The sequence below is a fragment of the Plectropomus leopardus genome, chromosome 9, assembly GCF_008729295.1.
Source record: "Plectropomus leopardus isolate mb chromosome 9, YSFRI_Pleo_2.0, whole genome shotgun sequence".
Taxonomy (NCBI): Eukaryota; Metazoa; Chordata; class Actinopteri; order Perciformes; family Serranidae; genus Plectropomus; species Plectropomus leopardus.
The window spans coordinates 13,137,794-13,149,387 of record NC_056471.1 but is presented as its reverse complement, the minus strand read 5'-3'; the positions used below and the strand labels follow the sequence as shown (position 1 = coordinate 13,149,387).

Here is an 11,594-nt window from a genome sequence, read left to right as displayed (position 1 = left end):
AAAAGCACAAAATGCTCACAATTTATCAGCTTAAAAAAAGCTACGTTTTTTTTTCACTTTAAAAATTACTTCATGATTGATTATGAAAAATGCTGCCGGCTGCCGGCTGACTAATGAATTAAGAATTACATCTCTATATGTACCAAATCATGGAGGTATATCTTTAACAAATTGGAAATGTGATATAAGAAAGGAGGTACGATGTTGCCACTTTAAAAGTGAAACAAAACGTCTTTCCCATGAATCATCTAGGACAGTCCAACACACACATCTACACAATAAGAGCCGCCCTGCCTTGACCTTGTGGGGGTTTCTATAAACATTGTTGCATGAGGCATGCTGTCAACATTTGGTAACCTACCCAGAGAGGACTCAGAGGCAGAGGAGGATCTGTTGACACTGAACGCCAGGTCTGAGTCACTGTCGTCTGGACTGCTGCTCTGAGAAGAGCTGGGGGATGTGGAGGGAGGACTGGACTGCAGTGTTCCTGTGTCACATAGATAAATACACATGAACAAAACCCAGATAATCCAACTCATGAGACCCCTTTAAAGGTGCCATTCAGACAAAGCGTATATGAAACTGTATCGCCGTCACTTCCGTACAGTGAACTATTTGAGTATATGAGTGAGTTTTTACACAGATCCTCCCTAACCAATCAGATTAGATATGTATATTTGCATTATCAGAAGTCTGATAGAGTGATTTTTCTTTTTGTGAACTGTTTAAGGATAATGTTGTTGGGTCTGAGCTGGTGGGAGATTATGTGGGAGTATTAGGACGAGGAGAGATAGGTCACAGCTCTAAACTGAACAGACACATGCAGACATAAACTACTCAACTGCATTCCTTTAGTCAGGGAAAAAATAAACTGCAGGCCCTGCCTGAACTCAAGAATAGACTGATTATAACTGAGAAGTGTGTCCTTTTGGGACATTTATTTTTCAACTATAAAAGGAAAAGTTGGACATTCTAGAAAATAAAAGCTAGACAGGCTCAGTTCATTGTAAACAAAATAAAGCTCACAAATTAACACACTATACAACAGTTTAATGTTTTACGGGTGACTTTGTGCCAGAATATTTCTTGTGTGTGACCTGTAACCTCCTTAACTCTCCGCTGGTTGTGGGGCAGCTACACAAGGCGAGGAAACAGTCCAGCACACAACCCTCATTTTGGGTTTTTGGTTCATGATATCACCTCTCTGTGTTACTGTAAAAATGCTCAGCTTACCTAGTATCCTGAGTCTGTTGACAGCCCCATGCAGGGTGAAAAAGGCCCACAGGACCTGAGAGGAGTCCACACAGAGCAGCCGGCCACGTCCTACTCCGTTCACCCCGTGATGCACCTCCCCGTTGGGCAGCAGACTGAAGCTGAGCACGTCTCCAGAGCAAGGCATGGGAAAGCCCCGGTGCACTACCCAATACTCTTTACGGTCAAGGAGAACCTCGGGGTCTGCCGGTAAGTCCCCAGCGTGCAGACTAGCTGGGTCACAGGATGTTAAACCAAACAGCAGTGCCCCGAAGTAGGGCAGACCGAGGTGTCCCACCTCCACATACAAAGTCTCACCCACATGCAGCGGCCGGTCGCTGAACACCAGAGTTCGGCTGCTGTCCAGAAAGTGAATGCAGGCGGCTGAGCGGTCTGCAGAGAGTATTACATCAGAGCCACGGACGGGGTGAAAGTGCAAGTCATTGTCCAGTGGGGAAGGAAGGCCTCTGACCACCCTCGGGACGCTGAATCCAGTGGAGCTGGATGAGGACGGTGTGTTAGAGGAAGAGGTGGAGGAGCAGCAGGGGATGAGCTGAGCGTAGTTATTCAGCTGGAGGTTGGCCATCTTGGCAGCAGCAGCCTGGTTGTTCTCCAGCTGATTGTTGCTGTAATTGGCTGAGTCGTGGCTACTCTGGGGCAGATAGGCACTCAGACGGGCTGCACTCAGGCAGCTGGATCCCACGCTCTCAGCAAATGAGCTTTCTGTGATGGAAAAAGAGAAGAATCAAGTTTATGACACTGGTATCACATCATATGATTTGTCCCGAGTAAGCTCAGGTCACTTCCTTTTCTTTTTTTCTTCTATGATGCCAGAGGAAAAGCTGATTGCTGAGATATGATCTGCATGTGTTACTGCAGCCTGTCTGATGTTCTTCTGTTTATATGGGTACTTATTAGGGCTGCAAATCATGATTCGTTTTATCATAGAATTATCTGCTGATTATTTTATCAGTTGATTAATCATCTATAAAACATGTCTAAAAAACACAAGAAAATAGTGAAACAAAGTGAAGGAGGAAACCAACAAATATTCACATAATGAATTATCTAAGTATTTGCTGATTAGTTCTCATCAATGTTCTTTGCAAATGTATGACCTGACACACCGTGAATATTCTTAATATATTCAGAGTATATCTAACACAATTGTCATAAGTGAGGAAGAATGAGGACCCAAATGCAGAGCACAGAAAAGCAAACTGGTGTGTGAACAAAGAGAGAGCATTTAATGCTGGTAAAATCCACAAAAACAAACAGGTGACTAAAAACACAAATTACCAAAAAGCAGGAATAAAAACTGAACTAAGACAGCAGTAGTGCTATTTAGTACATTTTTCCACTGTGGCTGACAGCAAGCAGGTGAGAAATACACGATTAAACATGTGTTTCAAACAATTAGCCACTATTTAGTGTCAAGGTCAGGGTTTGGGTTTTGTTCAAAAAATCATGATACTAGTACCAATACCAGTATTCTTGAAGTGATACTGATACCAACAGAGTGCTTCATTCGATACCTACAATGTGAATAAGTGTTGTGAAGAAAAGCCATACTTTCAAACTTACTGGTGGCTCTCAGTACACTAACTCCAACACCAATTACACCATGTTGACTTCACCACACCACAGACTGTATGGGTTGTAGTTGCTGCTGATGCTGCAGTGAGCCCCAACCCTGGAGACTATTGTGAGAGTTTACCCTGCAGCACACACCCGGTGACAGGGGTAACTGTTAACATTACACGGCTAATGTTACCAAATGGTTATTAATGGGTTTAACAACAGAGTCAATCTGTTTTGGTGTTGGTGTGAGTTTGTTGAGACCATTTAATGACTCTGTGTCCAGTGCTGGCCACTGCTGCTGTGTTAGCTCATGCTGATTGGACAGACATTCAACTGAATGATACCCGAGAAGAGCAGCTCTGGAGATGGCAGCAACAGAAAGTTTGCCGATTAGACAGGAAGCCCAGTATCAGACCACTGGTGTATAAAAGCTGGAATGCAGGTAGCATGTGACTGGAGACATTTCAATACTATTTGGTACTGGGTTGTACCCATTCCCAGTACCAGTATGGGCACTGGCAAGCACAAATACCCAGTCCTAGGCAAGGTGTTGGATACACATGTTGATGGACACTCCTTGGAACCATTAAGACAGCATAAATATCTGAGAGCCTTTCCTATGCTTCTCTTGTTGTGATTACTGCTGTGGTGTTAAATAAAACTTTTTAGTGCAAATAAGCTGTGTCGACCAGCAGTTTATTTGACAGTCACCAGTATATTACCTCCCTATTTCATTTCCTTTCTTCCAGCTCTCTAAGCAGCTTTACGCACAGAGTTCATGGCACAGCTGATTTTTTTTATGTCTAAGGGGCTGATATAAATAAGTCTTGCGCTTGTAGTCCCCCTCTTTGACTTATGATACATTCCTTTATTACTATTTCTAGGGATGCTGGAGCAGTTGAGTGCACTGGCCCCTCACCAAAGCTCTTGGGATCTGCCGCCTTGACCAAACATGGCCATAGCACTTGTCAGACTGAAGATAAACACACCCAGCGAGTACGAGAGGGAGTAGCAGGGGAGAGGGTGATGGAAATTAAGGAAGAGGGAGAAAGTGACAAAGCGCGGGAAAGTGATAGTAAGAGAGTGGAGAGCTGTTAGGAGTGAGAGGTTCCGGGTGAGATCCATTAGTATATCAGCCTCTGCTGCTGCAGAGCTTCATGGTACAGCTGCTCTCTGAACTCAGAAAGCTGCTTAAATTAGCTGTGAATGTGTTGACACTATAAAAATAAGTTCCTGAGGTTTCGGGGTTGTCAAAGCCATGGTCAAAATACACAGCCTTCTAGCTGGCTCTGAGTGCAGCCAAAAAATATCCATTACTCAATACTTTTTTGGGTATATATGAATTGTAATGATGGATTGCACATAACCAGTCAGTTGTGAAATTTGTTTCACTTCCCTTTGAATATGAGTCAGCTTCTGCTCGCCTCTCTCAGCTGCAGCCATGGCAGAAACAATACGTATTTTATAGGAGTAATTTTACACAGCAAGTAAACAATGTGATAGAGTGCTTACCAAGCAGTGTGACCTCCTGAGTGATGCCATAGATATCTATGATGGCCCAGAGTGGACAGCCGATGCTGAGCCCACAGTGGAAGAGGATGGGTTCTCCTTCGTTGATGCTGTAGAAAACTCTTCCGTGGCGATCGGCCCAGAAGGATAACACGTTGTCCTTTAAGGCCAGTCTCTCAGGCAGAGCTTTGGCCCAGTAGCCAGGCCGTGTCACCAGGTCTGGGCAAGCGTACTTGGGGATGTCTGTAGCAACCAATTCGCTGGGGTCCAAACTGGTGAAACCAAAGCGTAGGGCTCCACTCCAGCCAGTGTGCACACCACTCAAGCGAAGACGTACCTGAATGAGAGGCATTTAACACAATTTAATTCCTATTTCCTCGAAAAAATATTTCACTGACAAAATGATCATTTTCAAATCAATTACTCGCCCTGTGTTATGTTGAATTCATGAGCAAAGCTTTGATTTTCTCGCATGCCTCTATGGTGAATGAAGAATCCAAAAACAGAGAAAAAATCTTGATGAAGTGAATAAAATAGGCACTATGTTTTACAACAGCAAAACTACATCAAAACTTCAAACTCCCGCACAACTTGTTCAGTATAATCCAGTATAGTCTCATTTCTCCAGCTGTATGCTCAGAAAACACATGCATATTCACTAAAACCTTAGTATTTGACATGTAACGTGTCTGGGAAAGCACATAGGTTTAAACTGTTTTAAAAAGTGAGGTTTTAACAGAAACACGTGTTTGGGAAGTACTAAGTATATGACTGGATAAATGAGGCTTGCATTATACTGTACAAATTGTGTGAGAGTATGTAATAAGATGTTTAAATAAAATTTTGCTGTTGCTAAATGTGGACCCCTATGATTTTCAGTTCATCAAGAATTTTCTGAGTTGTTGGATTCATTTTCCAATGTGCATGCATTTAAATTTTCTTAACTAATTCAATATAACAAGGGGTGAGTGACTGATAATCTTGTGGGTGAAGGATTAGTTTAAGCTTTTGAAAGTGAGTGATAAAATGTTGATAACAAACCTTCTCATAAAGGTGAACAGGCCTGTGGCTGAAAGTGATGCCATTACAGAAGCTGTTCTTGCGCGTGGCGCGGCGAAGCTGCCCATCCAGCCTGATATTTTTGCCTTTGGCGTGGGGGTGAAAGCGCGGTGACTCCACATTGATGCTGACCGGAGCAGCAGATGTTCTTCTCTCCACACCTGCCCCATTGTTAGGTACAGTGTAGTACTGCCTGTTGGCCACTGGGCGGGGTTGCAGAGTCGCATCTGTGGGTACCAAAAGTATCAGGGGTACAGGGAGAGAAAAGAAAGCCATCAATGAGTCTTTCAACCAACTGAGGGAGCAATGTGGTATGTGAACAGCAGGTCTGCTTTTGTGGGACTCAGAGAAGGTCAGATAGGCAATGTTAGTGACACCAGCTGTTGGAAAAAGAGGCAAACATATCAGCACACAATAACTCGTTTGCAAGTGGTCCATGGCAGTTGGTTTAGAGGGCAGAGGCCAGTTATGTAAAGGAGCCCACAGTCTCACACACTTCCTTTCCCACACTGACACTGTAAAGCCTCTCTGCTCCTCTCAACAAGTACATTAAACAGTCTCGTCTGGCACATAACCCACATTGACAGTATAAAAAAGCAGACTGTCCCAAATCAGTCTTCTTACCGCATCTATATGGGAAATTTATATTACAGAAATAAAACAAGGTAAATTTAGACAAAACCCAAGTACATATACAACAGGAAAATATAAGAGACATTTGGTTTATGTCAAATCAACATATATTTGAGCAGTACTAATATAACTGTCATCACAGGAGAGAGAAAACACAACAAAAAAAAAAATCGGCAGAAAGTCAACAACAGATGTGATAAGCTTCCTCTTATTTATGGGCAACACACACCCTTGGCCTACAGCATAAACAAACCCTGAATAGCCCATTTCATTCCTCTACGGTTATCTTCAGAAGTGGAGAATGAATCACACAGTGCCTAGTCAGTGAAGAAATACCATAATTAAAGGCTTAATCTTTGATATTATCTTCACAGGGGTCAATGTCCTACTTTGGAGAGGAATTTCTTCATGAGCGTCACAAAACAAATCAACAAGGATCAGAAATAAATCAAGACAAACTGGACATGGGTTTTATATTAAATCAAATGAAAGCTACAGATGAGTGTTTATGGTATAGAATGGCTGAAATACAATATTCAAAGGGAGGCGGTGTGTCTATTCGCCTCCAGGGCCACACAGTGATTACATTTCTGTTTAAAATTCACTGTGATCTGGTGCAAAGACAATAACTCATTGAAATGTTCCACAGTACATTTCCTAAATTAGACATTATCACTGATTATATTCTAAACTATGAAGCAGCAGCAAGAACATCTGTAACATCTCAAATGATGTGCGGGTGCCCCTTTCCTTTCTACTCTTTGGCTTTTGAGGGAGAAAATGTACTTTGGGTAAAGCATGTGGAAAAAAACATGTTGAGGATCAGTAGGTCTCAGGCTTAACTGCCTCACTGATAGAGGGATGCCCTGGGACTCTGCAGTTAAAGGACCTACAGTGAAGACTGTTAAAGACACTTGTTTGCCATTATTAGATGAAAGGCATAGCCCACCAGGTCATTCACTGAGTGACAGCCCAAGTTTATGCCTCCTGTGTATTAACATTACATTCGACCCACAGGCGAACTTTGAAAAACCCAGCAGGACGCTTATCGACTCAAAGTTAACTAAAATTAACAAAAACACAAAAAGACTTTAATCCACTTCCTAAACTGCAACTTCCTAATTATCTATGTCAATGGTTACCAGTTACACATGTCTGTTTATTGGTTCATTTTGCTTGTCTTCAGTTTACTGCATTGCAAAACACCCAGGAATGGTAAGGCTAGATGGCCGCTCATTTGGTGATCCCCCCCTACTCAATAGGGTTGCTGTGGAAAAAAAATGCATCCACTCCAGCATTGTTGACCATGTTATCACTGTTAGCTCTGTTACCACTGTTAGGAGTGTCAGTACAGCTGGTGGTGCTAAAATAGTTATCAAAAATACTTAGCTATGGTATTACTTAATTTTTCTGCAGCAACGTGTTCTGATACCTAGATGCCATTACCAAATATAATTGTTGAATAAGCAGCACTGCTAGCTCATTCATTAACTCCCACCCATCCCCAGTTATGCACAATGCAGAGCAGCCAAGGAACCAGGGGAGACCAATGGCTGGGCGGTGTACATGTTTCTGCAAGTTAGTGTTGCTGGCCGGCTGTCTGACAGCAATGCCAACATAATTTTTTTTTAAAAAGGCAAGATATTTTAATCAAGAAAACTGTAATTTTACCACCTCTAACTGGATAGCACTTTGAAATGCCACGCTTAAGTGACTGAGGCAATGGAGCCCCGAATTAAAAGGAAAGGCCTCTTGTGATTTATGTCTTTTTTTCTTTTCTTTTTTTAAGAACAAACCGGTTAGATACCACCTAATGAGTGAGCAAAATTAACTGAAAGTGACATCCCTATTCCTAATCAAAACAGTAGTGGGTAACCCTAAAATGCTGTTTTTGTTTAAACAATGCAAACTAAACTTTGAGGTAATATGAGGAGTTTTTGACCTCTAGTCGAGATTTGGAGCAATTTTTTAAGTGAGTCTCTTTTTTATTTGCCTTGTGCATGAGGATGCACATGAACTACACAGCCCTACCAGTAGTTTCACACCACGGTGGTTGTAATGCGCCAAGTAATGCAGCAATGTGCCAACAAAGGCAGTGAAGACGACAGCTAGCAGGTTGACATGGATAACTGGCTCGCTAAATTTAGGAAATGCTCCCAACACATTTTTTAGACACAGTACATTTGAATGAGCAACACTAAATGTAAACTTAACTTTTGTTTGTTCACAAGAATATTCTACAGGGCTCCTTAAAGAATGTTACTATCACCCATATTTGTCTATGCTGACTGAAAAAAAATGCTTTAATGTTTTTCTATTGTTGCACATAAAGCGCAAGGGTGTAATTTCCAGTCTATCGGATAAGAGAAATAGTCAATGCTTCCAATACAGGTTTTTTAAAAAAATTAAAATTCTTATTTTATTTTTTTGTGCAAGCTGAGAAAACACCAGATGGCTGAAGGAGTTTGGTGATTCTGGAAATACCATCAGAGAAACTGTAAGTGCTGTTAACTACAGACCACTGGATTATTATTTACCCTAATAATTCATATTTGAGTCACTTAGCTCAGATGTAATGGTAATACATGAGCTGAAGCTAGGTCTATGTCAGGTATGGATTACGAGCCAGACCTTCTGCTGATACTGGACAGCAATATAGAGGACACTTGCACTGTGGACTACTAATATCATGAGGACAGTGAAAGAAAGGAGAGAGCCAGAAACAAATGTCTAAATTTACAGAAGTGATCAAATTGACTGAAATTACTGAAAGAGACCAGTTCAGGGTCAGAAATGTGCTCATTCTTCATCTCATTTCTGCCACCGCACGAGGGTCACCCATCAATTATGGGAATGCACTTTCCCTGTCTTTTCCTGATGAAAGAAAAAGCACATATAAATGCAATCATAAGACTGCACAAGACAAGCTGCTGTGCGCAGAAAGCTTTTTGAAATGTAAAACTGATTATGTGCATTCGTCAGAGTTATCTTTGGCTCGTTATTCTCTCATATCTCTAGGCTGCATTGGTTCATCGTACTGTAACTCTTTCATCGAGCAAGACGGCCTCTGTGGAATTTTAGGGGCTGTCTTGTCAGATCTGTGCTTCTAGAGGTTGTGAACACGAATTTCTAGGTAAAACACCTCCATGACATCACTTAATACTCTTTTCATAGCTGTTGTTATTATGACTTCTTCATCACACACAGGCCTGCAAAATGACTATACTGACTGAGATTAACCTATTCTTTCTGATCTATTGTGCATATCCCTGATAGAGACCAAGCAAACACAGATATTCCATTAATTCCATGTTAATCGAAACCATACAGTGCAAGCAATAGGACCCACGCTGCTCCTGCTCCTCTGTGACTAACTGTTCTCAGTCCAAACCCTACGTCAGCTGGCTCTGGTGGCAGTAACCACATCATTTAGCCGCCGAGTGGGTCTGTTGGGGGGCGTGGGAGTGTGACAGACATTAAATCAAAGTGATATGGGAAACTGATTATCAAGTAATGTGCTGTAGGTGTTGTGGCAAAGTGATATTCTGAGAGCTCATAATGACAGCTTTATGCAAAAACTGGGGCTTGCAGTCAATTTATATGCAGGAATACTTCACTTGAGCATGTAGTTTATACAAGATAGCTTTGATATTTGGTGTAACAGCAGAATATTACCAGTATAGTTGAATGTATTATAGAGCCATGGTCCTATTTTGTAGTATTTTGTTTCTTATTGACCTCTAATTTGTCCCCTTGTTCAATTTGTGATTTGTGACTTGGCTGCTGTAATGCATTATTTAATTGGGATTGATTAAATACACTTTATCCATTCATTTCTCCATATAAAACAATATTATATGGCAAATAAAAAAAATCAGTCTGAAATAAAATAATTTAATAGAAAAAAATAAACCAATCCCTAGCCCTAACCCAGAAACTGGCGAGCCATTTAATGCACATGTAATTTGGAAATTGGCCATTTGTTACAATCACAGATGCAGAATTAAGAGTAGTCTTTTGCTGCTAAGACAATATTAAACATAGATTTTTATAGATAAAATGTTTATTATGATAGGATCTTTGGAAAGGAGCTTTACTGAAAATATTAATGACTTCTGGTGATGCTGTTCATGCTTGACAATCATCAACTAGTCAACTATCGCCCTTTATTTCTTTGTTTCTTTCAGACTACATGGTTCTGACTAAGGTTCTATAAATGGTGAGTAAAAAGTGTATTTTCAGGGAGCGCTTGTTTGGTCTCGCTCCCTGGGAATCACGCTCAGCTCCCCCGTGATGGGAAGCGCGTCTCTGTGCACAGCGAGCACAAGTAATAAAGAGGAATCAGGACTAGCCATGTGTATTTCTCTGTCTCTGGCTATCGAGATGTTTCGCGCAGACACCGCTTCGTGTGTGCAATCCTCCTGAATGATACATTAATAACAAGTCTCACCTATTAAAGGTTTAGGTGTCGTATTCCCCATTATATCCAGAAATCTCTCGCACCGGCTGACAAGTTAATTCCGTGTGCACTGTTTCTCTGTCCATCCGTGTATCCTCGGTCTGATGAGTATCTGCCTGGAACCAGTTCAATCGGAGTATCAGTGGCTTCAGATCGCGCCGTATCTCCCCGCTGAAGCATGGACGCGCTCCTCTTAATGTCAACCTCAAGCCGCTGCGACAGGCAGACACCTCCAACTGGCGCACAGCAGCCCCCTCCTTTCTTTAGTATAGGCTCCCCTCTGCACGACTTTAAAGACACAGTAAGCGCTGATCCCCCTCAAGAGCATCACAGAGCCTCTGAATAATTCATTTAATTATTCACTCAAAGCTTGTGATGAAGCCTAATGAGTGTGTAGCCTATAGGACAAACATCCTGCTGGAAGGGGATGCCAAATCTAAAGGAAGGCGGTTCGTCAGTGCATTTGCATAGAGAGGGTCATGCACACAGACTTTGATCACAATGAAATGATTATAGAGATCCTTGATCATGTTTGCTTTAAAAATGATCTTCTGCTTTTGAGTGGCATCCTGAAGGGGTTAAACCGATCTGAATACACAGCAAAGATGATCACTGATACTTGGTGACAGTTTCTTAAATCACAATCCCATCACAGGGAGGTTATCAGCACTCAAACACGTATTCACATGTTAGACACAATGATAAACACACGTTTAATAAGAGTCCAAGCGCCATATGAGGAAATCCCCTTATTTCCCACCCTATCCTCTGCCCTCCCACAGCCTTGACTGCTGGGCTTCTCTCAAGCTGTTTCCTGTCTTCTGGACCACACAGCTCTCTGAGGAGCCATGGCCTGCAGGGTTTATAGGACTGAGACCATCAGTGAAGGGAGTGCCGGGACAGCGGTATCTCCCATAGTGGAGAATCAGAGAGGCTCGAGGCGCTACAGCAGCTGTGTGTCAACTATCCTGAACATGGCCTGCTGGTTAAGAAATTAGCGTGCATGAAAATGTAGATGTGTGCAAATTATTATTCCTTGACGTCAATGTATTGGTCTCATTGTGTCTAGTTAGAGCAGAAAAACGGTTTACTTCTTTTTTTT

The 11,594-nt window shown here is 41.9% G+C and overlaps 1 protein-coding gene across 2 annotated transcripts in view; it reads right to left on the bottom strand.

The window, feature by feature from the left end:
• The window catches only part of neurl1b (neuralized E3 ubiquitin protein ligase 1B), a 31,591-nt gene that overhangs the window by 1,891 nt on the left and 18,106 nt on the right, over positions 1–11,594 (bottom strand). Inside the window, exons 1-5 of one of the 2 annotated variants that reach the window (XM_042493969.1) lie at positions 10,484–10,774; positions 5,383–5,627; positions 4,345–4,678; positions 1,234–1,974; positions 362–487 (exon numbers count right to left, since the gene is read on the bottom strand). In XM_042493969.1, coding sequence (XP_042349903.1) covers positions 362–487; positions 1,234–1,974; positions 4,345–4,678; positions 5,383–5,627; positions 10,484–10,514 — 1,477 coding nt within the window. In that variant the 5' untranslated portion in view covers positions 10,515–10,774. Of the gene's footprint in view, positions 1–361; positions 488–1,233; positions 1,975–4,344; positions 4,679–5,382; positions 5,628–10,483; positions 10,775–11,594 lie in introns of those variants that run through there. The other variant, XM_042493968.1, reaches the window with a different exon arrangement.